The 25,483-nt window shown below is 42.6% G+C and overlaps 1 protein-coding gene and 1 long non-coding RNA gene across 2 annotated transcripts in view; one reads left to right on the plus strand and one right to left on the minus strand.

The window, feature by feature from the left end:
* On the plus strand, positions 1-25,234 carry LOC140135206 (nicotinamide N-methyltransferase-like). Its single transcript, XM_072156375.1, has 3 exons — positions 1-196; positions 19,898-20,105; positions 22,566-25,234. The coding sequence occupies exons 1-3, from the start codon at positions 46-48 to the stop codon at positions 22,987-22,989; spliced, it is 783 nt and encodes a 260-aa protein (XP_072012476.1). The 5' UTR covers positions 1-45; the 3' UTR covers positions 22,990-25,234.
* The window catches only part of LOC140135207 (uncharacterized), a 44,421-nt gene continuing 38,690 nt past the window's right edge, over positions 19,753-25,483 (minus strand). Inside the window, exons 3-4 of the long non-coding RNA XR_011856486.1 lie at positions 22,667-22,990; positions 19,753-20,079 (exon numbers count right to left, since the gene is read on the minus strand). This is a non-coding gene — a long non-coding RNA (uncharacterized lncRNA). The remainder of the gene's footprint in view (positions 20,080-22,666; positions 22,991-25,483) is intronic.

A 25,483-nucleotide genomic window follows, 5' to 3' on the forward strand; every position in this document is an offset into this window, starting at 1 on the left:
ACCAGTATAGAGGGAGGCAGTCTACCTGCAAAATAATAGAAGAAGATGGATTCCAATGCCCTTAAGAACTATCATATACATGACTGTGATTCCAGGCAAATGCTGGAGCATTATTTCTCCTGTAACCAGGACATGGTCTTTGAAGAGGATTTATTGAAGTTCCCCATTCAAAATTTTAGAAAGACGTTTGAATTGGGTATGTGTTTTCCTATTATTAAATCTTTAATTTTTTTTTATACATTTGTAAGAAGTTATTTTTTATCTTTACTGCATCAATTATTATCAAATTTAGTACAAATCTCGACAAATTTTGAAAGTCATATGAGCAGGACAGTTACATATTACATTGGTTCTAACACAAAGTCTTGGTCTTAACACCTTGTGGTTCACCTGGTTCAAATGTACAGGTTGTATACTATTTATGTCCTCGTCTATATTGAATCTCCCACTGCTGAGTTATAGTTTCAGATTGATGGACAGCCTTTCTACCTTATCTGGTGGGACATTGGACATCTTCTCCTTTTGTTTATTAATTGAAAATTAAAGTATAGAATTATGAAAACAATTGGCTTATATTGCAGACCATTATCTTTCATGAGTTCATATGAGCTTGCATTACATAGATGGTTAATTTATGTAAAAACAGAGCCACTTTGAATTTTTTTTGGTACCTTACTTTATCCCCTTAATGACCTGGCACTTTTTTGTTTTTTAATTTCCATTTTTCACTCCCCACCATCAAAAATCTATAACTTTTTTATTTTTACACATAAAGAGCTGTTTGATGGCTTGTAGCAAATTGCACTTCATAGTGATGATATTTAATATCCCATGCCATGCACTGGGAAGCGGGAAAAAAATCCCAAATGCAGTAAAATTGGTGAAAAACGTATTTGCGCCAGTTTTCTTGTGGGCTTAGATTTTACGGCTTTCACTGTGCACCCCAAATGACATTTATACTTTATTTTTTGGGTGCAATCATAGGGATAACAAATGTGTATAGGTTTAATAATGCCTTCATACAGTAACAAAAATTAAAACCTCCTGTACAAATTTTCTTTTTTAATTTTGTCATCTTCGGGAGCTAATAGCTTTTTTTATACTTCAGTATATGGAGCTGTGGGTGTTGACATATTTGTAAATTTTGTTGCCTTTTTCAATGCTTCCATTTTTAGGACCGTACAACCTTTTGATCACTTTTTAGATTTTTAAAATGCCTAAAAAGTGCCATTTTCGACTTTGGGCGCTATTTTCCATACTACAGTATAGTAGTACTGTATTTTTCGGACTATAAGGCGCACAAAAAAAATCCTTTGATTTTCTCAGAAATCAAAGGTGCGCCTTATAGTCCAGTGCGCCTTATATATGAACAGACTTACAGACAACAGCTGCCTTGAACTGTGCACAGGTCTGCCACCTTCTGGTCATTCTTCCTTAAAATCAGGTGCGCCTTATACTACGGTGTGCCTTATATATGAACCTAATCGTTTTAGCAGGCATTTATTGATGATGCGCCTTATACTCCGGTGCGCCATATAGTCTGGAAAATACTGTATATGGGGATTTTCCTCCTCATTCTTTACAAGCACCGATCGCGGGTGTTACTGGTAAGTGTTTGCTGTAATATGCAGCAAAGACTTACCGGCTATGGAGAGGGCTCAGCCTGTGAGCCCTCTCCATGCACCATGTTGTGCGTCGTTAAAGGGTTAAATGTAATGAGAAAGACCAGAATACAGCCTCAAAAGCCATATGATTTCAGCTTTACATTGCAAATAACCCACTTTCACCCACAATGCTGTTGCCCATGATAAGAAAAACATTACATAAAAAATATTTTTTTTTTACATTTTCTTTTAATTAACTGAAATAAAATGATTTTATATGACTAAATATGAACTCATAAACCAACTTAGGAGAGCAGAACAAAACCTTTGTCATGATACAAATCTTTTTTTACATCTGTAAAGCCCCCTTCACATGATCATGAGCAGCCTGTGAAAAACAGGCCATGTATCGGGCCAGTTCCACAAACTAAAGTCCCTGCACTATATCAAAAATGTAACGTAGAGACCTATACCAATACCAGTGCTGCAGTCCAGCTCGCAGACGAGAAGTCAGTGTGTTACAGTATATTTTGTCATAGTGCAAGAACTTCTGTCCTCTGCATAGTGTGCAGTGTGGGGCTGGACCGATAAATGACCCATGGGCAGGGAATTAAAGGGGTATTCCGGGAATATGAACGTCTGATACAAAAACCCATAATGCTATAAATAAATAAACATTACAAAACTCAATGTTATTAGCTGCAAAATGGAGCTTAAATAGTTTGAGTTTATGATTTACAAAATTTTATGGCCTCTCTAAAGTAGGTGAAGTTATAACCAAGATGGCCGCCACTGGAAACTACAGATCCCTTGATCCTTTAGTTCTCAGTAACTCCTCCTCCCTCTTAGTTTCTGCCCGCAGTGATGATCTAGCAGATTTTCCTGTTCTGTTACCATAGTAATTATTTGAAACTGCCATCATGGCACATCACCAAAACACTGGTCATACTGAATGCATTGCAACCAACCGACTACAGCCAAACGATAGTGAAGACCACATGACCTGCCCAGGCAGGTGCAGGACATGTGATGTGGACATGTGACCAGCGGCCATTTTCTGTCCTGTGTCTTCTCTGTGTGAAGAAAATTAACGGACTGATTAAAGGGCCTGTAGCATTTTTTAGGGCTTTTCCTAATATTTATTCAGTGGTTGCTTACTGCATCATGGCATGTGTTAAAAGAGCTTTCTTTTTCCTATGATACTGAACTGATTGGTCCTATATAAAAGCACTTTTATTTACCATATATTTGAGTATAGCAGAGAACATACAAGAACATTTGAATAAATAGCTTGACTGAGATGTCACTCAGTGCTATATGGGTAACAGATGTTCAAATGTTACACCAGCAGTATTAATATGGTCTGGGCTATTAATGTAGGGTTTTCTCCTTTTGATTCCAGACTTAGCCACTGCTTAACTGGACTATTCAATGGATATGTAACATGCAGGAACAAGAGGCTGAGTGTAAGTTAAAACTGATTAGCAAATAAAATGGGTACTCTAGTAGTGTGAAGTTACACTGATGCAAATTGGTCTAAGACTGGAATTTAAATTTATCACTGGATGATGCTGGTCTGCAAACTGTACTGATTTTTCTGGATGAAGCTAAAAATGCTAACTATACTGAGCGTGCTGGAACTAAAAACTATACACAGTTGTATCTGGATGATGGATTTTATTGTTGGATGATACTCAAAGTGCAAACTTGACTGAGAATTCACCATAAAGATTTTGATGGAACTGCAAACTACATATACTGAAAAAGTACCTTTAAGGTTTTGATGAACAATGCCAAAACTGCAAACTATATTGAGTTTTCCTATAAAATATTTTGCTAGCATTTAACAATATACAATATTGTAGCCTTTAGATTTTTGCTAAATGATGCTGGAACTGCAAAATATACAAAGACAGTACCTTTAAGATTTTGACGAATGAGGTTGAAACTGCAAACTATACTGAGACTGGGCCTTTATGATTTTGCTCCATGATGCTAGAACTGGGAACTATACTGAGACTGCCCCTTTAAAATTTAGCTAGAACTTAAAACTATACCATGACAGCACCTTTAAAATGTGCTAAATTACTGCAAAAAAGTTGATGCTTTTAAGATATTGATGCAGTAAATGCTTATAATACTAAGTCTGACCCTGGGCAATAGCAGACTATCATTAGCTTAATGCAGTTCTTCACAGTGCCCTAAAAAGGACAATTATTTCTGATTTAAAACTGTCCCTAATTGCACCAGCCTTCTCTAGAGGGCTAGCTTTAGATAGAGTACGCATCAGATTAGCCTAGTAGCTCCGAGTGCTATACATTTAGGCACTTACATCCTATTAGGCCAGTGTCTCTGTCTCATTGTACTGCTGCTTTAGCCTCCCAACAATATCTGTTGGACCCTAGCAGTTTCCGACTTACCTCAGTCTGTTGCTAGGGTTGGAACATAGTTTTTAACACTTATACAGTTGAGGATTTTGTATCATTTTATTTATATATACCAATAAAGGTTAAGTTTTATTACTAGATATACTCTTGTGACCCCCACAGTGAATTAGTTTCTATTTAGAGAGGTTAACAAACCCTTATCCTTACACAGTGATTATTTTTGAGAATCGTCTTTCTCATCTTTATCTGGGGAATGGCCGGTTTTGTATTTGCGGATCCCTGCACTGACAATTGGACGAGCGATGCACAAAATGTATTCTCGGAAGGAGAATTGCCCCTGTCTGGACACTCTCCATCTCTGAAAAGTGCCTTTAATTCCCTCACTAAGACATACAAGGAGTATATTAGATCGTGGTGGGAAATACAGAGCCTTGAGAACTATTTGAAACATAAAATAGTGCCTAGGGGCCTCAGAATCCCCATTACCCCCTCTCCGCGACTCAAGACCCCTAATATTAAGAGCAGGTGGGAAGAGGAGGTGACTGCATCCTCTTTGCGTTTGATGAATATTCTCTTGGAAGAGGAAAAGTTGGCCTTCAAACATACAAGTGAATTACTGCAGAGTGAAATAGCTACTGTAAGAACATTAAAGGACTCTGCAGGTTTTGATAAAAAAGACAAAGCTCTACAGCAGTCAATTGAAAGGTTCACATCTCAAATTAAAGAACGCAAACACTTTCAGTTTCAATGGGATCTTCAGGAATTCAAAGACAGGAGAGCATATGATTTCCTGTCACAAATCCAGATCCCAACTACACAGAAAAAAGTGACAGAGGCTTCTACCTCAGAAAGTGATACCACCGACTCTGAGTTCCCAGGGTGCTCCCAATCACCGAGGGGTCATAGGGGTACTCAACGAGGAGGCAGAAGGGGTAGACCAAGAGGTCGTGGAGATTCAAGTAGGGGGATTCGGGGGGGTTTTTTAGCCACCAACCCCCCGATCTCGGGATACCTTTTGAGGGGGGACCAAGGGCCGTCTGCAAAAAAATGAATCTAGACAAGGACAGTGAAAAATGCATCATTAATCTGTCTTCATATGATCTAGACAAGGCAGAGATGAGCCTCCTTAAAAAGGGTTTATCGTTTGTACCATCAGTACGCTTTGACTCATTTTCATGGGTCAAAGATGTGCATCTTTTTGCAAGAAAACTCAAGTGGAGGAAATTTTACAAATGTAATGACCGGAAGAGATGCATGGAATTAGGGGTGAACGAATCTGATTTGGGGGACCTTGATACCATGATGGATCTACTCGGAGAATCTGAGAGAGAACCAGGACTAGGCCCATTTACTTCCCTCAAAGAGAAAAGTCTCAAATATCCAGCTGTGGAATCCACGCACATTGATGTATTTGTGGATCTTGTTACGGAGGAATTGAAAAATCTTGAAGGTGACATACATAATCCTTTTAATAATCTCAGCTCCGAGGAAAGAATGGCCTTGTCGAACCTAGAAAGGAACGACGGGATCATTATAAAACCCTCGGATAAGGGGGGCAACATAGTCCTGCTCGAAAGGGCGGACTATGTGAATATGTGTGAAAATATACTTTACGATAATGAGGGATATCGACTCCTCCCAGCAAACCCCACAGCCAAATATTCAAGGGAACTTAAGAAGATTCTGGATGAGGCCTTACACGATCATCTTATTAGCCAACAGGAACATGAATTTCTTCTCCCGAAGTTCCCCACCACCGCAACCTTTTATGGTTTGCCTAAGGTCCATAAGGGGTTTCCCCCCCTGAAGGGACGACCCATTGTGTCTGGGATTAATAGCCTCACTCAAAACATTAGCCTCTACGTGGGCTAAATCTTGAGACCCTTCGTCACGAGCCTTCCATCCTATGTTTGTGACACTACCGATGTCCTTAAACAAATCGAAGGGATCATGGTAGATGAGAACATCTATCTGGCCAGTCTAGACGTGGAGGCCCTCTACTCCTCCATCCCTCATAATAAGGGATGTGAGGCGGTGGAGGCTTTCCTGAGTACCAGAGGTAACCATTTCAATAGACACAATGGATTTGTGGGGGTTCTTCTTAAATTTATACTCGAGAAGAACATATTCCTCTTTGAGGGTAAACTCTTCCACCAGCTGAGGGGGACAGCTATGGGGAGCCCAATGGCCCCCAGCTACGCTAATCTCTACCTCGGCTGGTGGTAGGACCGTATAGTTTTCTCAGAGGAACTAGCCAGATGGACATGTCATATATCCATCTGGCTTCGCTATATAGATGATGTGCTCATCTTATGGTCGTCCTCCCCCTCAAATTTTGAGAAATTTGTCCAGGCCTTTCATGTGAATGATCTGGGCCTCAGATTTACGAGTGAAATCCAGGAACAATCCATCGCGTTTCTGGACATTCGCATCTCCAAAACAACTGATGGTCATTTACAGACAAGAGTACACAGAAAAGACACGGCGACTAACAGTCTGCTGCGCTGGGAGAGTTGTCATCCTCTTCCCCTCAAAAGAGGGATACCAAAGGGACAATTTCTCAGACTACGACGTAATTGTAGCCATGTCGAGGATTTTCTGTCACAAGCTAGAGACCTGAGTGACAGGTTCACACAGATGGGCTTCCCCAGAAGGACAATATCTAAAGCCTTTCAACACGCCTTGACCTCTAGACGGGAGGATCTCCTAGTCCCGAAAAGTCGGGAAAGTGACAGTACCCTGCGCCTGATTGGTACCTTTGATGTGCAGGCGAATTCAGTAAAGAAAATCCTTGAAAAATATTGGCGGATCCTCAGACAGGATCCTGATCTGAGAGATGTTCTCCTTCCTTTCCCGTCAGTCACTTACCGTCGAGGTAAAAATCTACGTGACAGGCTCGTACATAGCCATCTGGAACCGTCACGATCACCCCGTACGTGGCTCTCGGAGAGGACAGGCACTTTCAAGTGGGGCAACTGTAATGTGTGCCCGCAGGTCCTGGGGGAGAACACATTCCAAAGCGCTAGTAACGGGAGAAGTTTTTCCATACGAGACTACGCGAATTGTAGGACGGAGGGAGCTGTATATATGCTTACATGCCCATGTCCTCTGAATTATGTGGGCAAAACCTACCGCCCCATCAAGGTCAGGATCCAAGAGCATGTTGGGGACATTAGAAACCAACGTACTACTACAGTGGCCAGACATTTTGCCACCTGCCATAATAGCAATCCCAAACTGCTACGGTTCCAAGTTATAGAAAAAGTGAGACCACCGAAACGGGGGGGCAACTGGGACAGGCTTATCCAACAAAAAGAGACCAAATGGATCTTCACCCTAGACACGGTTGACCCGAAGGGACTTAACGAAAGCATGTCCTTTGTTAGCTTTCTATGATCACTATTCTTCTACTATAGTGATAACTAGAGATGAGCGAGCACTAAAATGCTCGGGTACTCGTTATTCGAGACAAATTTTTCCCGATGCTCGAGTGCTCGTTTCGAGTAACGAGCCCCATTGAAGTCAATGGGAGACTCGAGCATTTTTCAAGGGGACCAAGGCTCTGCACAGGGAAGCTTGGCCAAACACCTGGGAACCTCAGAAAAGGATGGAAACACCACGGAAATGGACAGGAAACAGCAGGGGCAGCATGCATGGATGCCTCTGAGGCTGCTTAATCGCACCATTATGCCAAAATTATGGGCAACAGCATGGCCATGACAGAGTGACCGAATGAGGCTAGATAGCATCTAAAACATGCAATAATTGACCCTGACACTATAGGGGACAGCATGCAGAGGCAGCGGCAGCGGCAGCAGCGGCAGGCTAGAGAGTGTCATGGCAACATACCCTAAATGGACTCAGGCTTCAAACCAATGGGTGGCAGAGAGGAACCAAAGGAGGTGAGCAAGAAGCGCTCAGTATATTTTGTGGATTACACAGCAGGGTGGCGACAAAGTTAACATGGAAGCCATGAAAACAATCCAAAATTCTGCCTGACACAGCTCGTTTGATAAGGGGACCATGTATGGAGGCAGTGAACTAGTAGTAGATTAAAGGTGCTGCAGTTAAAACTATGTTAGTTGGATCTTGGCATGGAGCTGGCGCTCCGCTGCCAGGCGAGCTTTCGCCAATCCAAGCCCCTGTCTCTAGGCTACTCCCCAAACAGCACTTCTAAGAACCTTTTGTATAAGATCAAGTGTAGTAGCGTTCTTATAAGTTTGGGATATGGCGGGTGAGGGGAATGTAAACATCTGCGCAAGAAGCGCTGAAATAATATCCGTAAATGAAAAAAGTTTTCCAGTATATTTTGTGGCTTACACAGCACGGTGGCGACAAAGTTAACAAGTTTGATGTGGAATGCCCTGTATTAGCTCTTGGGCGGTGTGCCTTTTATCACCTAGGCTCAGCAGTTTGAGCACCGCCTGCTGTCGCTTAGCGACGGCACTGCTGCTGTGCCTAGAGCTACCGACTGATGGCGCCATGCCCACGGATGGTAATTCGGAGGAGGAGGAGGTGGAGGAGGGGTGGGAGGAGGAGGAGGCATAGTAGGCCTGAAACACCTGGACCGAGGTAGGCCCCGCAATCCTCTGCGTCGGCAGTATATGACCAGCCCCAGCGTCAGACTCGGTCCCAGCCTGCACCAAGTTAAGTGTAATAGCGTTCTTATAAGTTTGGAATATGGCGGGTGAGGGGAATGTAAACAGATGCGCAAGAAGCACTGAAATAATATCCGTAAATGGTAAAAGTTTGCCAGTATATTTTGAGGATTACACAGCAGGGTGGCGACAAAGTTAACAAGTTTGTTGTGGAAGCCATGAAAACAACCCAAAATTCTGCCTGACACAGCACGTTTGATAAGGCGGCCATGTATGGAGGCAGTGAACTAGTAGTAGATTAAAGGTGCTGCAGTTAAAACTATGTTAGTTGGTTCTTGGCATGGAGCTGGCGCTCCGCTGCCAGGCGAGCTTTCGCCAATCCAAGCCCCTGTCTCTAGGCTACTCCCCAAACAGCACTTCTAAGAACCTTTTGTATAAGATCAAGTGTAGTAGCGTTCTTATAAGTTTAGGATATGGCAGGTGAGGGGAATGTAAACAGATGCGCAAGAAGCGCTGAAATAATATCCGTAAATGGTAAAAGTTTGCCAGTGTATTTTGTGGATAACACAGCAGGGTGGCGACAAAGTTAACAACTTTGATGTGGAATCCATGAAAACAACCCAAATTTCGGCCTGACACACCTCGTTTGATAAAGGGACGATGTATGGAGGCAGCTATATGGACGACTTTTGGAGGTAGCAATGGAGACAACGTGTGGAGGCTGCTATGGAGACAATTCAATTTGGATAGTGCCTGTATGTGGCAGTCCAAAAAAGTTTTCAAACCAGAGGAGCAGGTAGGTGGCCCTCCAGAAAAATGGAATAGATTGAGTGCCTGTATGTGGCAGTCCAAAAAAGTTTTCAAACCAGAGGAGCAGGTAGGTGGCCCTCCAGAAAAATGGAATAGATTGAGTGCCTGTATGTGGCAGTCCAAAAAAGTTTTCAAACCAGAGGAGCAGGTAGGTGGCCCTCCAGAAAAATGGAATAGATTGAGTGCCTGTATGTGGCAGTCCAAAAAAGTTTTCAAACCAGAGGAGCAGGTAGGTGGCCCTCCAGAAAAATTGAATAGATTGAGTTCCTGTATGTGGCAGTCCAAAAAAGTTTTCAAACCAGAGGAGCAGGTAGGTGGCCCTCCAGAAAAATTGAATAGATTGCGTGCCTGTATGTGGCACTCCCAAAAATTGTTTAAAACAGAGGACCAGGTCGGTGGCCCTCCATAAAAATTAAATGCATAAAGTGCTATAGCTAGAGCCAGTGGGCCCTGTCAAAAAATAGCCAGTTTCCTCTGCTTTACTGTACAAAGAGGAGGAGAAGGAGGAAAATGAGGAGGAGGAGGAGTGGATAAATTATTTAGGTTGAGCTTCCTTCACCTGGTGGAGATTGGAAATTAGGAGAAATCCAGGCTTTATTCATCTTGATAAGCGTCAGCCTGTCAGCGCTGTCAGTCGACAGGCGTGTACGCTTATCGGTGATGATGCCACCAGCTGCACTGAAAACCCGCTCGGACAAGACGCTAGCGGCAGGGCAGGCAAGAACCTCCAAGGCGTACAGCGCCAGTTCATGCCACATGTCCAGCTTTGAAACCCAGTAGTTGTAGGGAGCTGTGTGATCATTTAGGACGATGGTATGGTCAGCTACGTACTCCCTCACCATCTTTCTGTAAAGATCAGCCCTACTCTGCCGAGACTGGGGACAGGTGACAGTGTCTTGCTGGGGTGACATAAAGCTGGCAAAAGCCTTGTAAAGCGTACCCTTGCCAGTGCTGGACAAGCTGCCTGCTCGCCTACTCTCCCTCGCTACTTGTCCCGCAGAACTACGCACTCTGCCGCTAGCGCTGTCAGAAGGGAAATACTGTTTCAGCTTGTGCACCAGGGCCTGCTGGTATTCATGCATTCTCACACTCCTTTCCTCTCCAGGGATGAGAGTGAAAAGATTTTGCTTGTACCGTGGGTCCAGGAGAGTGAACACCCAGTAATCGGTGCTGGAATAAATTCTTTGAACGCGAGGGTCACGGGATAGGCAGCCTAGCATGAAATCTGCCATATGCGCCAGAGTACCAACGCGTAAGAATTCACTCCCCTCACTGGCCTGACTGTCCATTTCCTCCTCCTCCAACTCCTCCAACTCCTCTTCTTCTGCCCATACACGCTGAACAGTGAAGGACTGCACAATGGTCCCCTCTTCTGTCTCGCCAACATTCTCCTCCTCTTCCTCCTCATCCTCCTCCACCTCCTCCGATATGCGCTGAGAAACAGACCTAAGGGTGCTTTGGCTATCAACAAGGGAATCTTCTTCCCCCGTCTCTTGTGACGAACGCAAAGCTTCCGACTTCATGCTGACCAGAGAGTTTTTCAACAGGCCAAGCAGCGGGATGTTGAGGCTGATGATGGCGGCATCGCCACTGACCATCTGTGTTGACTCCTCAAAGTTACTCAGCACCTGACAGATATCAGACATCCACGTCCACTCCTCATTGTAGACTTGAGGAAGCTGACTGACCTGACTACCATTTCTGGTGGAAGTTGACATCTGGCAGTCTACAATTGCTCTGCGCTGCTGGTAAACTCTGGATAACATGGTTAATGTTGAATTCCACCTCGTGGGCACGTCGCACAACAGATGCGGCGCACCTTCGTGAGCAAATCAGACAGATTGGGGTATGTCTTGAGGAAACGCTGAACTATCAGATTTAACACATGGGCCAGGCATGGCACATGTGTCAGTCTGCTAAGTTGCAGAGCCGCCACCAGGTTACGGCCGTTGTCACACACAACCATGCCTGGCTTCAGGTTCAGCGGTGCCAGCCACAGATCAGTCTGCGCCGTGATGCCCTGTAATAGTTCTTGGGCGGTGTGCCTTTTATCGCCTAGGCTCAGCAGTTTGAGCACCGCCTGCTGTCGCTTAGCGATGGCCCTGCTGCTGTGCCTAGAGCTACCGACTGATGGCGCCATGCCCAAGGATGGTCGTTCGGAGGAGGAGGTGGAGGAGGGGTGGGAGGAGGAGGAGGCATAGTAGGCCTGAAACACCTGGACCGAGGTAGGCCCCGCAATCCTCGGCGTCGGCAGTATATGACCAGCCGCAGGGTCAGACTCGGTCCCAGCCTCCACCAAGTTAACCCAATGTGCCATCAGCGATATATAGTGGCCCTGCCCGGCAGCACTCGTCCACATGTCCGTGGTCAGGTGGACCTTGTCAGAAACGGCGTTGGTCAGGGCACGGATTATGTTGTCTGACACGTGCTGGTGCAGGGCTGGGACGGCACATCGAGAAAAGTAGTGGCGGCTGGGGACCGAATACCGAGGGGCGGCCGCTGCCATGAGGCTGCGAAAGGCCTCGGTCTCTACTAGCCTATAGGGCAGCATCTCCAGGCTTAGCAATCTGGAGATGTGCACATTAAGGGCTTGGGCGTGCGGGTGGGTTGCACTATATTTGCGTTTCCGCTCCAGCGTCTGGGGTATGGAGAGCTGAACGCTGGTGGATGCTGTGGAGGATCATGGAGGCGACGATGGGGTTTTTGTGGCAGGGTCCTGGGCAGGGGGCTGACTATCAGCTGACACAGGGGAAGGAGCAGTGGTGTGCACGGCCGGAGGTGAACGCGCTTGTTGCCACTGAGTGGGGTGTTTAGCATTCATATGCCTGCGCATACTGGTGGTAGTTAAGCTATTAGTGGTGGAACCCCTGCTGATCCTGGTTTGGCAAATGTGGCACACCACAGTCCGTCGGTCATCCGGTGTTTCCTTAAAAAACCTCCAGACTTCTGAAAATCTAGCCCTCGCCGCAGGAGCCCTCGCCACGGGAGCTTCACTAGTTGACACATTTGGCGCTGATGCACCAGTTCTGGCCCTGCCTCTCCGTCTGGCCCCACCACTGCCTCTTCCAACCTGTTCTGGTCGAGGACTCTCCTCCGTCTCAGAAGCACTGTGTTCACCCGGCCTCTCAACCCAGCTTGGGTCTGTCACCTCATCATCCTCCGATCCCTCAGTCTGCTCTCCCCTCGGACTTCCTGCCCTGACAACAACTTCACCACTGTCTGACAACCGTGTCTCCTCATCGTCGGACACCTCTTTACACACTTCTTCTAGTACGTCAACAAGGTCATCATCACCCACAGACTGCGACTGGTGGAAAACCTGGGCATCGGAAAATTGCTCATCAGCAACCGGACAAGTGGTTTGTGACTGTGGGAAGGGTCCAGAAAACAGTTCCTCAGAGTATGCCGGTTCAAATGGCAAATTTTGCTGGGAGGGGGCAGACTGGGGGGGAGGAGGCTGAGGTGCAGGAGCTGGAGGAGTGCCGATTTCGGTGACATGGGTGGACTGCGTGGAAGACTGACTGGTGGACAAATTGCTCGAAGCATTGTCGGCAATCCACGACATCACCTGTTCGCACTGTTCTGGCCTCAACAGTGCTCTACCACGAGTCCCAGTAACTTCAGACATGAACCTAGGGAGTGTAGCTCTGCGGCGTTCCCCTGCTCCCTCATAAGCAGGTGGTGTCTCACCCCGCCCAGGACCACGGCCTCTGACCCCTGCAGTAGTTGGACGCCCACGTCCCCGCCCTCGTCCTCTACCCCTAGCCCTCGGGTTAAACATTTTGAAAATGAGAGTTATAACTTTAATTTTTTTTTTTACTTTTTTTTGTGTTTTTTTTTTTTGTGTGTGTTTTTTAGTTTTTAAAACCAAACGATGCTATCCTATTGCTATGGCTATTTTCTAGCCAAGTATGAAAGCACACTGCTATGCCAGATGAGATGACACTGAGTTATAAAAATAAACGTAAAATAAAAAAGGAAATGGCAGACTGTGCCTAATTGAAATCCAACCCGGGCCCTAATAAATTTTCCCACTTCGGTCTTTGCGATGGATATGTGCGTCACTAAGCGCAAAACACAGTGGTCGCAAGTCTCACTCCAAATTGCTCACAATTTGCTAGTAGATGCACTGCAGCAACTACAGCCACCAGCAGATCAACCAGAAATCAAATATATATAACGCTACTGTAGGCGTAAGTAAGCCGTTTGGATTCTCCTATGGCTATTTTCTAGCCAAGTATTAAAGCACACTACTATGCCAGATGAGATGACGCTGAGTTATGAAAAAAATAAACGTAAAATAAAAAAGGAAATGACAGACTGTGCCTAATTGAAATACAACCCCGGGCCCTAATAAATTTTCCCACTTCGGTCTTTGCGATGGATATGTGCGTCACTAAGCGCAAAACACAGTGGTCGCAAGTCTCACTCCAAATTGCTCACAATTTGCTAGTAGATGCACTGCAGCAACTACAGCCACTAGCAGATCAACCAGAAATCAAATATATATAACGCTACTGTAGGCGTAAGTAAGCCGTTTGGATTCTCCTATGGCTATTTTCTAGCCAAGTATGAAAGCACACTACTATGCAAGATGAGATGACACTGAGTTATTAAAAAAATAAACGTAAAATAAAAAGAAACTGGCAGACTGTGCCTAATTGAAATCAAACCCCTAATAAATTTTCCCACTTTGGTGTTTGAGGTGGATATGTGTGTCACTAAGAGCTAAACACAACGGTAGCAAGTCCCCCTGCTAATTCCTCACAATATGGTACTAGCTGCACTACTAGTGCCAGCAAGCCCAGCCACAAGCAAATAAAAAAAAAAAGTATAACGTTATTGTAGCCCTAAGAAGGGCTGTTGGGTTGTTGTAGAATCACTCCTGCCTAACAGTAAGCTAATAGAACACCCTAACGCTTTCCCTGACCAGCAGCAGCTCTCTCCCTAGCGGCATCCAGACAGAGAATGATCCGAGCAGCGCGGGCAGCGGCTAGTCTATCCCAGGGTCACCTGATCTGGCCAGCCAACCACTGCTATCGACGTGTAAGGGTACCACGTCATGCTGGGTGGAGTGCAGAGTCTCCTGGCTTGTGATTGGCTCTGTTTCTGGCCGCCAAAAAGCAAAACGGCGGGAGCTGCCATTTTCTCGAGCGGGCGAAATACTCGTCCGAGCAACGAGCAGTTACGAGTACGCTAATGCTCGATCGAGCATCAAGCTCGGACGAGTATGTTCGCTCATCTCTAGTGATAACCTATTCATAATCTTCTTAGGTTTAGCGTTCCCTCCATGGATCCTCTCTAATACATAATACGTAGTATTTCTCGTCTATATTTCTCCATTTCTCCACGTCTTTTTATGTTCTCTTGCCATCTACATCCTCGATTAGCGCCAATGTGTGTCTGAACTCTGATACATACTGGAGCAACCCTCTGGGGATTGGTACCTTCAATCAGTACCTTCAATCAGTGCTTTTATATCATATTGTTTTGATCAATGTCTCTATGTTTGGGTACACACAATACTTACCGGCCGGGTACACCTCAAAGACGAGTGTACTCTATGTCCCTGTTTTATCTTTGTACTCCTCCCTCTTTGCCCGAATCATCTGGGCACGAGTGGTCTCCTATCTTTGTTTATTTTCGCTCCCGAGCAGCCAATGGGAGCGTGTGTCGCGCGGTCGGGGCGGTCCCTTTGAGGATCCTGCTCTGACGAGCGGTCGCATGACCGGACTTTGCCCCCGCCTCCGATCACGTGATCGGGGGCGTCTACGGCTCCCGGTCTCTCCATTGGCTGCATTGTCATTTGACATCATGGGGGCGGTCTAATGCGGGGAGGCCCGATCCCAGGGTGCCCCCGCATTGGTCAGAGACCACCCTGTGATGTCACAAGGGGTTGGGGTCTTAACAATAAATATCCGGCGTTCCCCGCGGGCGATCGCCGTTGATATCAAAGCGGGGACACGCTCATCTATAAGTGTCATGCTTACCATGTGGTCAATCACATAGTTGCATCCACAAGATGTGGATGAATATGTAGATCACAACATTCACTATCAGATCCCTGATGAATGCTATCAGGAAACGCGTCGGATCGCATTAACATCTAGAGGAGGCTAGCTTCAGATAGAGAACATATCAGATTAGCCTAGTAGCTCCGAGTGCTATACATTTAGGCACTTACATCCTATTAGGCTAGTGTCTCTGTCTCATTGTACTGCTGCTTTAGCCTCCCAACAATATCTGTCGGACCCTAGCAGTTTCCGACTTACCCCAGTCTGTTGCTAGGGTTGGGATTTTGTATCATTTTATTTATATATACCAATAAAGGTTAAGTTTTATTACTAGATATACTCTCGTGACCCCCACAGTGAATTAGTTTGCACCAGCCTTCTCTCCCTGCCTATGGCAATCATTAGCATTTGTATTGACTTGCCCTATAAAGGGTAAAAAACTATATATAACTCTGTCTACTGTGTGTAATGTCACCTGGATACCCACAGATGACATACCTTTGGTTGCTAAAGCGCTGAAAGCTGGTTAAGTGGCTGCTCAGCACGCAATCTACCAGTTAAGCACTTATTACCCAAACATCAACCTGAAGTATGAACAGGGGTGCCTAGTCGGGTTCAAGGGTTCTGGGTGCTGAATCTGCCAAATTCAGTTTAGACCAACTCATCACTATTATATCCAGTTAAAAAAAATCTGTCCCTGGTGATGGAGTACCACTAGTTATAAAACAGCACAGCCCTGATTACTCTCTGTGAATCAAACAATCCATGCACCAGTTTGACATCACTTGACAATGGACAGATTTCTATCCACTGGCACTGTTGAATGACAGCAAGCAGTCATCTAAAAAACCATGAGGAATTGAAACAGAAAATATATTGAAAAATGACATAACTTTTCATTTTAAAAATAATACAATTTACTTGATGAATGTGGTCAGAGAATAGATTGCTAAAGTATTGCAGCAGATTGTAAGAGTAATAAGTCCAAACAACCTATCGGATTTGATATGAAAGAATATGAAGGAATATGAATCATACAGAACACACAAATTTATTGAACAATTGAAGTATTTAATTGTGATTGTTTTCTTATTTTATAGAGATTGGAAACCCACATTTTGATGAAAGTGATACATGTATATCTATATCTATATATTATTATATCTTTTTTTTATATAAAAACATTGTAATATGAATCATATTAAATGATTAAAGGGGTATTCCAGGAATCAGCATAATTCATATACAAGTGGGCACTCAAAATATAAGCTAATGTGTAATTAGTTGTTATTTAAAATTTTGCTCCCCTTAGCAGAAAATGCTGATGACATACACAGTGATGAAGAATTAAAATGCTACTGGCCCTTTAATCAGTCCGTTAATTTCCTCCGCGCGGTCCGTTGCAGGACAGAAGATGGCTGCTGGTCACATGTCCACATCACATGTCCTGTACCTGCCTGGGCAGGGTCATGTGACCACTACTATGTTAGGCTGTAGTCGGTTGGTTGCAGTGCATCCAGTATGGCCAGTGTTGTGATAATAGCAGTTACACATCATTACTATGGTAACAGAGCAAGAAAACCTGCTAGATCATCACTGGGAGCAGAGCATAAGAGGGAGGAGGAGTTACTGAGAACTAAAGGATCATGGAACTTGTAGTTTCCAGTGGCGGCCATCTTAGTGATAACTCCACCTACTTTAGAGAGGCCATAAATTTTGTAAATCATAAAATCAAATTATTTAAGCACCGTTTTGTGACTAATGACATTGAGTATTGTTGCATTCATTTATTTATATCATCATGGGTTTTTGTGTCAGACGTTCATATTCCCGGAATACCCCTTTAAGCATTTGCAAACTGTTTTGACTGGTCAATTAGCTGATTAGTATAGCTGAAGGTTATTTTATTACATTTGAAAAATTCTCATTTATTGTATCGGTATTATGGGTTTATGTCCAAATTTATTTCAACTAGAGACTACCTCAAAAGGACATTAAAACAACGTAAATTTTATTAGAACAATGTTGTTCCAATAAGTGGTTCTGTGTGGGGAGGAAGGTACTGTGTTTTCATAGACACACTCCTCGCATCCAACAATTTATGTCCCAACCACTGTTTGGCACAGTAATGGAACCCATAAATCTACATAAAAATGCTGGTGCTTGTCCCTAGTACTTTCATTAATGTAGCAATTAGCACCCCAGGATCTGCACCTATCTGCACCTTTCAGCTTTGATATAAGCTAGCTCGCTAAACTAGAGTCTAAAGAGGTTGTTCATACTAGTATGGCAAAATACGCCGGCACTTGTTTGGCTGCGTGTGATGCCGGCGTCCAGGGCTTTTTAAAGGTTAAGCACCGCCCCAGGAGGTGGAGCTCTGGAGCGTTCCACGTCACCGGAAACTCCCCTCATCAGCTGGAGGGATCCTCAACACGTCATCGCTTCAAGGACCCAATCCGGCAGCCGGGAGCATGACAGTGGGAACACTCCTCCAGGATAACTGACACACCTCCTAATGGATCGCTGAATCGCGATACTGTTTCTTAAGGTACTGATTTGCGGTTCTCACAAGGAACATGGGACACATGATATGCGTATACATTAGGTGGATTCAGAAGTATATACATATTGGGAAACCATGTAATATCAGTCTAGATCCCTTACAGGTGTTGTGACGGGATCGGAAGTGTTACAATGATATACATTAAAATCTAGCATGTCCGATCCTTGAACAATGGGTTCAGACATACTCATATCAGCAAGCTTATATCAAAGCTGAATGCATTTTTATGTAGATGTATGGGTTCCATTACTGTGTCAAACAGTGGTTGGGACATAAATTGTTGGATGCGAGGAGTGTGTGTATGACAACTTAACACAGTACTGTCCTCCCCACACAGAACCACTGGTGTGCTGGAATCTATACTCTAACCTATTTATGTTCGTCTTGTCAATTTGGTCTAAAAATATAAACAATAGGCAGCCCTATTAACCCCTTAAGGACGCAGGGTTTTTCGGCTGATTTCTCGCTCTCCAACTTCAAAAATCCATAACTTTTTCATTTTTACGTGTGCAGACCTGTGTGAAGGCTTATTTTGTGCGTAACAAATTGTACATTCCCGTGATATTATTTATTTTAACATGCCGTGTACTGCGAAGCTGAAAAAAAATTCCAAATGTGGAAAAATTGAAAAAAAAAAACGCACATGCGTCACGTTCTTGTGGGCTCAGTTTTTACGAATTTCACTCTTCGCTCCAAATAACATGCCTACTTTATTCTTTGGTTCGGTGCGATCGCGGTGATACCAAATTTATATAGGTTTTATTGTGTTTTAATACATTTTCAAAAATTAAACGAATGTGTACAAAAAAGAAAAAAAATGTTTTGCCATTTTCTGACGCTAATAACTTTTTCATACTTTGGCGCATGGAGATGTAAGAGGGGTCATTTTTTTTGCGAAATGAGGCGACGTTTTCATTGCTACCATTTTGAGGTCTGTGCAACATTTTGATCATTTTTTATTTCATTTTTTATGTCATTTAAAAACGTGTAAAAGTCGCATTTCGGACATTTGGGCGCCATTTCCCGCCTCGGAGGTCACCGCTGGCCATAACCGTTTTTATATTTTGATAGATCAGGCATTTTGGGACACGGCGATACCTAATTTTGTCTGTGATTTTTACTGTTTGTTATGTTTTATATCCGTTCTAGGGAAAGGGGGGTGATTTGAACTTTTAATATTTTATTAATTTTTTTAATTTTTTAAACTTTTTTTTTTCTTTTTTTTTTCACTATTTTTTTGGACCATCTAGGGTACATTAACCCTAGATGGTCAGATCGCTCCTACCATATACTGCAATACTACAGTATTGCAATATATGGCATTTTTGCAGGTCATACATTACAATGAGCCACTGGCTCATTGTAACGAACTTGCATAAGTCATGTAGTGTCAAAAGAATACCCGAGCCTACCATGGTAACCGATCGCCGCCCCTCGATGACGTTCGGGGGCGTGACGATCAGAAAAAAGATGGCGGCGCCCGCGCGCCGCCGTCTTTTAACCGCCGTCGGCGACTTTGCCGGCGGCGTTTAGAGGGTTAATAGCCGCGATCGGTGCAAGCACCGACCGCGGTTATTAGTGGTGGGGGTTTTGTGCAAAATGCAAAAACCCCCACCTCTGTATGAAGAGGACTCAGCCTGTGAGCCCTCTTCATACATCCCTTATACCTCTGCGCCGTAGAGTTACGGCGCAGAGCGTTAAGGGGTTAATATTTTAACATTGTTCTAATAAAATTTACGTTGTTTTAATGTCCTTTTGAGGTAGTCTCTTATTTTATTACATAATTTTTTTTATTTTTTATTTGTGTGTATAGGAGAAATTCAAAGTGTGACAATACACAAATGCAACCACATCATGAATCTCACAAGTGATTAAGCATTTACATAATATTTTTATTACAATTTTATACTTTCCTTTTCAGGACATATTAAAGGAGATATCTTGGTAGACCTCAGTGTTGGTTCTATTATTCATCATCTGTATTCTGCCCTTGAATTTTTCAAACACATCATAGTCCTGAAGATTAAAGACAGATGTATGCTGGAGCTGAAGAGATGGGTGGACACACGTACAGGAGCATTCGACTGGTGTCATGCTGCACAACTTCATGCAGACATAGAAGGAAAAAGGTTAAATATGAATTATACAAGAGATACAATGGGGCACATGTATTATAGTTTTGTCTCTCTGTGGTGAATTTTAGACACATTTGGTGACTAGTTTTTGCACCTTATGTATGATCATGTCTTTTTACGTGTGATACATGTTAAGTTTTTCCTATCCTGGCAGAAACTAATTTTGGCTTCTTTTTTGAGACTTTTTGTTGCAAGTGTCTCAAATCCACATGGACACAAGCCACGTTAGGGGTTATTTACAGGAATGGACACAAGCCACGTGAGGGGGTTATATACAGGAGTGGACACAAGCCATGTAAGGGGGTTATATACAGTTGTGGACACAAGCCATGTGAGGGGGCTATATGCAGGAGAGGCCACAAGTCATGTGAGGGGGCTATATGCAGGAGAGGACACAAGTCATGTGAGGGGATTATATACAGGAGTGGACACAAGCCATGTGAGGGGGAAGGGGTTATATTCAGCAGTGGACACAAGCCATGTAAGGGGGGTATATACAGGAGTGGACACAAGCCATGTGAGGGGGTTATATACAGGAGTGGATACAAGCCATGTGAGGGGTTATATACAGGAGTGAACACATGCCATGTGAGGGAGTTATATACAGGAGAGGACACAAGCCATGTGAGGAGGTTATATATAGGAGAGGACACAAGTCATGTGAGGGGTTTATATAAAGGAGAGGATACAAGCCATGTGAGGGGGTTGTATACAAGAGAGGACACAAGCCATGTGAGGGAGTTATATACAGGAGTGGATACAAGCCATGTGAGGGGTCTATATACAAGAGAGGACACAAGTCATGTGAGGGGGTTATATACAGAAGAGGACGCAAGCCATGTGACAGGGTATATACAGGAGTGGACACAAGCCATGTGAGGGGTTATATACAGAAGAGGAAACAAGCCATGTAAGGGGGTTATATATAGGAGAGGATACAAGCCATGTGAGGGGGTTATATAGAGGAGAGGATACAAGCCATGTGAGGGGTTATATACAGGAGAGGGCACAAGCCATGTGAGGGGTTATATACAGAAGCAGACACAAGCCATATGAGGGGTTATATACAGGAGAGGACACAAGCCATTTGAGGGGATTATATACAGGAGAGGACACAAGCCATGTGAGGGGCTATATACAGGAGAGGACACAAGCCATGTAATGGGGTTATATACAGGAGAGGACACAAGCCATGTGAGGGGGTTAAATACAGGAGTGGACACAAGCCATGTGAGGGGATTATACACAGGAGAGGACATGAGCCATGTGAGGGATTATATACAGGAATGGACACAAGTCATGTGAGGGGGTTTTTACAGGAAAGGATACAAGCCATGTGAGGGGGTTATATACAGGAGAGGACACAAGCCATGTCAGGAGGTTGTATACAGGAGGGGACACAAGCCATGTGTATGGGTTATATACAGGAGAGGATACAAGCCATGTGAGGGGGTTATATACAGGAGAGAACACAATCCATGTGAGGGGGTTATATACAGGAGTGGACACAAGCCATGTGAGGAGTTATATACAGGAGAGGATACAAGCCATGTGAAGGGGTTATATACAGGAGTGGATACAAGCCATGTGAGGTTTTATATACAGGAGTGGACACAAGCCATGTGAGGGGGTTATATACAGGAGTGGATACAAGCCATGTGAGGGGGAAGGGGTTATATACAGGAGTGAACACTACTGTTAATTTGGGATCTGTGAGTCTGTGTCCTGCATTTTTAAGCAATCTAGTCATACCCCAGCAAGATAACGACATATGAGGCTGCGTTCACACGTGACGTTAAGGGTGCGGTAACACGTTGCGTTTTGATTGCGTTTTGACATGCATTAACGTCGAGCTTATATTGTGTTTTGTAAACGCAAATGTTAACAGTTATGTAATTAGGCAAATAAGCTCTCCTCAGCTGTTTTAAAGGTATTCAAAATGCAATTAAAGCGCAATTAGAACACTATGTAAGACCTCATCCTTAGAAGTGACCAATACATTAAAAAAATATATTTAAATGCAAAAATTTTAGAATTTTCAAAAAACAGATTACTGTGCAAAATTTTAAACATTTAAAGCACGTGAAATAATTTAAATGCACATGTTATGTTAAGATACATAAGTGAAATGTTGCACGGAACATCTGGGAAACTAAGATACAAAAGGCACACTGCATAAGGTGCAGACCAAGGCGTACTTGAAAAACGACAAGTTAAAAGTCGCAAAAAAGTCTCAAATACGACAAAAGTCGCAAAATTAGACAATTTGACTAGCAGAAATAATGATACATGTTCCCCAATATGAAGAAAATTTCATAAATTCATAGAAAGCATACAATAAATGTAGTATTAGCCATCTTCGCTAAAATTAAGGTATAAAGATTATTAAAATTTTGGTTGTCTGTAATCTTTACTTTTCTTCATTTTTTTTTTTTAATTTTCTGTTTCTCACAGTTATGAGGTTCAGGACAAAGAAGGAAAAGTGAGATCCGCTCTGCAACATGTTGTAAAATTTGACCCTGAGAAAGAAAATATAACAGAACCAATAGATTTACCTCCAGCAGATTGTATCATCAGCGCTTGGCTCCTGGAAGCTATCAGCAAAGACAAAGAGGATTATGTCAAATATTTTAGGAAGTTCTCAAAGTTACTGAAACCTGGAGGGCACTTCATATTCGTAGGGACTTTAGAAGGAACATATTTCAAAATTCACAAAGAGAAGTTTCATGTTCTCACATATGATGAGGAATTTGTCCGGGGAGTTCTAGTTGGAGAAGGCTTCACAATTGACTATTGTGATGTTTTTAGGAGAACAGTTATTAGTGATCTTGTTGACTTTAAGTATGTTATATTCATTGCAGCTCATAAAGAGAAGTAGACTGTGGTAGAAAAATAGCAGCTTATTTAGTTAATCGTAGAAAAGTTGTTTTGTCCTTAAATAAAACTGACAAATAATAGTGCACACCAAAATTTGGTATAAGAATCATAAGCAGCAGCTAAAAAAAGCATCCACTACTTGAAGGAGCAAAGTAACATATTTGTGAATTAAACAATGCTTTAATGCCAATAGTATAGCACAGCAGAAGGTCACTTCACACAAAATGCTGTTGTATAAAGAAGTGTTACCATAATAGCGGGTTTTAGCTGTCCAGTAGGGTAAAACTGACACCCTGGTATAACACCCACTATAAGATAATTGTTTTTAACATATTGCTTTGTAAACATTATAAAAAGTATCAAAATATCAAATAGTCATATGTATGTCAAAATACTTCCAATGAAAGGAGCAAATAATTAATAATAATAAGTTGCTGAAAAACATTTCCCCTATATCTACTTTACATTTTCATAATTTTTGAAATGTCTGGATAATTTATTTTGATGTTATGCGGCTTACAAATCGAATATCGGTTTTCCGTATTTTCAGAAATGAAAAATTTGAAATGAAATTTTAAATATTTAATATTTAACCCCCCCTATGTATTAACCCATTTTCAAATATGCACCCCTAAAACTATAAGAAACAGCTTTTAGGAAGATTGCTAACCCCTTGAGATCTTCATAGTAATTAACACAAAATGGAGGTGGAGATGGAAATTTAGAATGGTCAAATTTTGTCAGTTATACATACATTTAGCCCTAAAATTTACAAATTTACAAAAGATAAAAAGAGAACACCCATATTTTTCTTATGCAATTTCTCCCGAGTAAAGAAACCCTCCCATATGCAGGAAGGAGTGTTTTATGGGCGCATAGCGAGACGCAGAAGGGAAGGAGTGCCCTGCAGATGACAGGATTTTAGTTTTCTCATTGGCCTCTTTTGTAGGCTATACAATCATGGGGTAGAGACCCCCAGAAGGCAGTTTAAATGCGGCGGTCGCAATGACCACGTCATTTAATGGGTTAAACAGTACGGTACCCCGTGTCAATAGAGCTCAGATCTCGAGCTGAGTCGACATCAGCGCAGTGTCCAGTATATCGGACACAGAACGCTAAGGGGTCTGAAAAGATGCTGATACAAAAACAAATAAGATTTTCACAAATTTAGATTGTATCCTGTAAATTTGCAACATATTGTTTGCTATTTACATAATTGGAGAAATTGGCTAAATTACATTTTAAAAAAATTAAATTAAAAATTGCATTAACATAAAGCAAACATATTATAAATGTTATTTATTAAGTAGTTTGGAATTTGAAATATATAAAACAAAACATTTCTTACTCAATTTTTAATGTTTTCATGAATGAACCCAAAGCATATCTCCAAAATGTTTCAACTAGCATGAAGTACTATGTGTAACCTCGTTGTTTTCTTGGTCATCTGGTGCTTAGCTGAGCAAGCAAATCTTCCCTCACCTCACTTCACCTGAATGTACTCTGATTTAAGCTCCTTGTGCACCATCTTCTCTCACTGGTCTAACAGTTTGTCTTGCTAGCTCTCTGTCAGTGTTTATTGCTATTCTTGTGTACTCATAGTTTTTTAACATTGGCTTTTGTCCTTGGCTATGTGGCCAGTGTATTAGAATTTTGATCTTGCTGTGACCAGTATTCTTAACCTTCTCTTTGTCGTATTTGTTTGTCTCTCTTGTTACGTTTTCACTGTGACTCAGGAAGGGAACATGTCCTGCCCTTACACTAAGGGGGTCATTGCCAAACCTTTTTAATTTTTCTCTTTTTTTGTAACTTTTTATTGTAATTGAGCCAACATGTGTGACTTTTACACCAGTTTTGCAAAGTTCACTGCATCAGAGATTTACACTGCTATGCCTGATTTTTCATAAAAATCTAGAAGTCTGAAAAACTCAAATTTTTTGCGCAATCCTGATGAAAATTCGACCTGCCTCATTTATCAACCACTAAGATGAATTACACAAATCCAAAACCTTACAAAAATCCCAAAAATTGGACACACATTTAAAGACTTATGATAAATATCCCTTTATGTCTGACAAAAAAAAACATTCTTAAAATCACCTGGAAAAGTTGAAGCTTTAGTAAATTATTACCACATCAGGGGGCACAACTGATTTAAACTAGATTTAAACTAGCTATGATACTAAGGGATTAAAATCTGAATTCTTATATAATCTGTGGCTGTGAAGTAGTTGCTTTTTTGATTGTTTGGCTTTTAGTTATATATTCTGACTTTTAGCTTTATATAATTGCAATAAATGTCAAAACATAATAATGCACTGGGTGATTTTTCTTGAGTTTATTGATATTTCATATCTTTTTCTTAAAATTTATTTATCTTAATTTATAAAGCATAGATTTATTTTCACACTGCAATAATGAAACAAAGGCTCCCTTCTAGAGATGAGCGAGCACTAAAATGCTCGGGTACTCGTTATTCGAGACAAACTTTTCCC

The sequence above is a fragment of the Engystomops pustulosus genome, chromosome 6 (assembly GCF_040894005.1).
Source record: "Engystomops pustulosus chromosome 6, aEngPut4.maternal, whole genome shotgun sequence".
NCBI classification, from domain to species: Eukaryota; Metazoa; Chordata; class Amphibia; order Anura; family Leptodactylidae; genus Engystomops; species Engystomops pustulosus.

Excerpts from the sequence above, each read along its gene's own strand:
- LOC140135206 (XM_072156375.1), top strand. The coding sequence starts at position 46 with ATGGATTCCAATGCCCTTAAGAACTATCATATACATGACTGTGATTCC. Across the intron at positions 197-19,897 it reads TAGAAAGACGTTTGAATTGG|GACATATTAAAGGAGATATC; the intron begins GTATGTGTTTTC and ends TTTCCTTTTCAG. Across the intron at positions 20,106-22,565 it reads GCAGACATAGAAGGAAAAAG|TTATGAGGTTCAGGACAAAG; the intron begins GTTAAATATGAA and ends TGTTTCTCACAG.